Consider the following 3,345-nt stretch of genomic DNA (forward strand, 5'->3'; position numbering starts at 1 on the left):
GCTACCGAATTAGCCTTAAAGATAAGCAAATTGTGATAACAGATGCTCGAGGTAAGCTTGTTACTTGAGTACAAATGACAAAGAATCGAATGTTTCTGCTCACCATTCAACATGAAACACCAAGGTGTTTGAGTGCTATCATCAAAGACTGGCTATGACATCTTAGGTTCGGACATTTGATTTTTGAAAGTTTGAAACAGTTGGGAAGTAAGAAGATGGTGTTAGGCTTACCCAACATCCACCACCCAAATATGATATGTGAAAGTTGTGTTCTGAGAAAACAACACAAAAATAGCTTTAGAAAGCAAGCCGACTAGAGATCTACCATGTCGCTCCAGCTAGTTCACACAATACGTGTGATGTCCATTGATGCCGTATTCAAATGGACATAATCGATACTTCCTCACTTTCATTGACGATTATAGTAGGAAGACTTGGGTATACTTCCTGAAAAGAAAGTCAGAGGTATTTGACAAGTTCAAAGAGTTCAGAACTCTTGTGGAGAAATAGAGTGGTTATCGCATCAAGTCACTCCGATCAGACTAAGGAGGAGAGTACAAGGACAAAGTTTTCCTAGAATTCCTTAGGCAATAAGGGATTCAAAAACAGTTTACACCGACCTACAATTCCCAGTTGAACGGTGTAGATGACAGGAAGAAATACACGATCCTTAACATGGTCAGGAGCATGTTAAAGGATAAGAATGTGCCCAAGAGTTTTTGGGCAGAAGCAGTATCATGTGTAGTTTATCTACTTAACAGGTGTCCTACGAAGAGTTTTGATACACAGATGCCACATGAAGCCTGAAGTACTCACAAGCCCAGTGTGAGTCATCTTAGAGTGTTTGACTTCATAGCCTACGCCAAGATCCCAGAGGCAAAAAGGACAAAATTGAAAAATAAAGGAAAGAAATATATCTTTGTTGTATACAGCGACAACACCATGGGATATCGATTATATAATGCCATCAACAAGAAAGTCATTCACAGTCGGGATGTCATCTTTGAAGAAAATAAGTAGCCATTTTGTTATTGTCCATGTTTCCTCCATCTTTTATTATATCAATGTTGTAAATAAGTAGATCTCAATGTCATACATATTAAATTAAAATCAACTTGGTTTGATAATGAAGGAATTAAATACATATTAATTAAGTAGATTTAACCAAGGATGGATAACTTCAGCATTTTTTTAAAAAAAAAATAAAAAAAAAACAAAAACAAAAGTTGACCCAAAGACTAAACCACTAAATTTCATCTGATTAGATTGACATTTATGCCTTTAAGTGGGACTCGTTATATAAATGGCGATAAGTTTTTAATATAATATTATAATAAAAATGACACAGAATATATGGGGGAAAAAACCTCCAGAATCAAATAGAGCATCCAAACCTAACATCATACCGCCACATGCATGCAGCCATGCATGATAACCATTTCTGACCTTACTTCAGCTCATGAACTATAAATTGATCGGCAAGTGTTGTAGCTGTGTGTGGCTGCGTGCTGAGTTTGGGTTTATATTTTAACTAAAATGATTGTTGCATGGAATTTTAGACTACTATATATGAATTATTGACGAGATTATTAAATTAATTAGTCATGGGGAATGATCATATTATAATAACTTGAGGTCATTGAGCAGAACGATATAATAAGAAATTTATTGAAGAAAGTGAAAACTCTTCCTCTCAAAATTCCAAACCATCTACAGTCTACACCAAACCCGAGAATGAAACACCACAAAGGGGAGGACGAGACACAGACAAAAATATATATTGTAATATATATAGCTGAAAGCAACACCCACGCATCTCTGGAAATTTCTACTCATTTTACATTCCATTCTCTTCCAAATTCCAGACACTGTTCTAAAGTCGTCTTTAATTAATTCAGGACTGCCTGCTGTCGAATCTGTCGATTGAATTTCTGAATAAACTCCTCAACTCTTCGGTTCAACTCTTCGTTCGACATACCCGAAAACTCATTTTCTTCGTCGCGTGGTTCGTGCTCTTCGTCCGACATGGCTTCGTGATCTATTGCTTGTTCCCGGCACTTGACTGTATGCGACCTCTGGAGGCTTATGATTTTACCATTCTCTTCATTATTTTCCATCCGAGGAGCATTATGGGATTTACTGCGAAGAAATGCTCTTTCAGGCTTCCTCTTGTCATCATAAGCTTCATTATGAGCTTGTGGGGTGAGTCCTGGCGATTGCACTGAACTGTCTCTCAGAATTTTGTGGTCAACTTTACGGACAGTTTCCTCCAAGTAATTATTTTCCGGAATATTGCTTTCCCGGGAAAGTGCTACTTGTTTGTTTTCTTGGAATTTCTCCCCAACCCCATGCGGGATGGTGCTTTTCTTGGCAATTTCTTGCGATTTCTCGACCCCATGTCGAGCGATTTTCTCGGGAATTTCTGGGTATTGGGAGGAAACACATGATGAAGCAGTAGCACTCCTTGCTGGAGTCTTAACAAGGTATTCGCGATGACCATAATAATCTTCTTTCTCTTTTGAGGAAGAGAAAGCCCCGGAATCCGCCGCAATTATGAGGGTGAGAGTGTTGGAAATGAAGAACCAGAATTTTGGGGAGTGGAAGAGGGTGTTGGGGGACAGGTTGAAGGCATAGAAAACAGAAATATAGATGAAAATGGATAGAAAGAAAGCCCAGAAGGAGATGCCATTTGCCTTTTGAGGATGTTTTATGAGCTTGTAGGCTCTGACCATCGAATCCTTGGCTAAATTTAGCGGGGATTTCCCCATCTCTGAAGCAGAGAAGGTGATTGGGCGGTGGCACTGAGTAGCTAGCTAGGCGTGGGGAGGTTTTGGGTTTTGTGGAAGGGAATCGAAGTTGGATGATTCTAAATCTCAAACGTCGGTGGCAAGTACTGGGTGAAGTGCTAAAACAATGCCTTACAAGAGCCTTTTATAGGAGATAGGAGATGGTTGAAAATGACTATTATGATTTGATGAGCAAAGTGGCAAATAATTGAACCACCCTCTCCAATTACAAATATATACACTTCCTTATTATATCGTTTCTCTCTCTCTCTCCCTCTTTTTTTTTTTTAAATATATACTCGTTGAGCCATTTATATATGCAAAAATTAGTGCCATTATACTCAAAAGCGGAGTAGAATAAAAGCAAACACTCTTATCTTGAAATTTATGAATAGTATCTAACTATTTGATATTGCATTGCTATGGATTTTTGAATGAACACAAATCCAAACAGAAACTCAAGTAAACATATTTGTTTAATTTTTTTAATGTTAATGAAATGAGTATATTAATAGTCAAACCTAATCTTATAAGGTCGAACTTCATTCAAATAGTTTTA

At 37.7% G+C, this 3,345-nt stretch overlaps 1 protein-coding gene across 1 annotated transcript; it reads right to left on the bottom strand.

Annotated features, from left to right (window-relative positions):
- Positions 1–1,639: 1,639 nt before the first annotated feature.
- On the bottom strand, positions 1,640–2,898 carry LOC131144488 (uncharacterized). The gene has a single exon (XM_058093170.1). It carries the CDS (start codon positions 2,766–2,768, stop codon positions 1,890–1,892), a length of 879 nt encoding a protein of 292 aa, XP_057949153.1. The 5' UTR covers positions 2,769–2,898; the 3' UTR covers positions 1,640–1,889.
- Between the last annotated feature and the right edge of the window lie 447 nt (positions 2,899–3,345).

Source organism: Malania oleifera, chromosome 12 (genome assembly GCF_029873635.1).
Source record: "Malania oleifera isolate guangnan ecotype guangnan chromosome 12, ASM2987363v1, whole genome shotgun sequence".
Classification (NCBI taxonomy): domain Eukaryota; kingdom Viridiplantae; phylum Streptophyta; class Magnoliopsida; order Santalales; family Ximeniaceae; genus Malania; species Malania oleifera.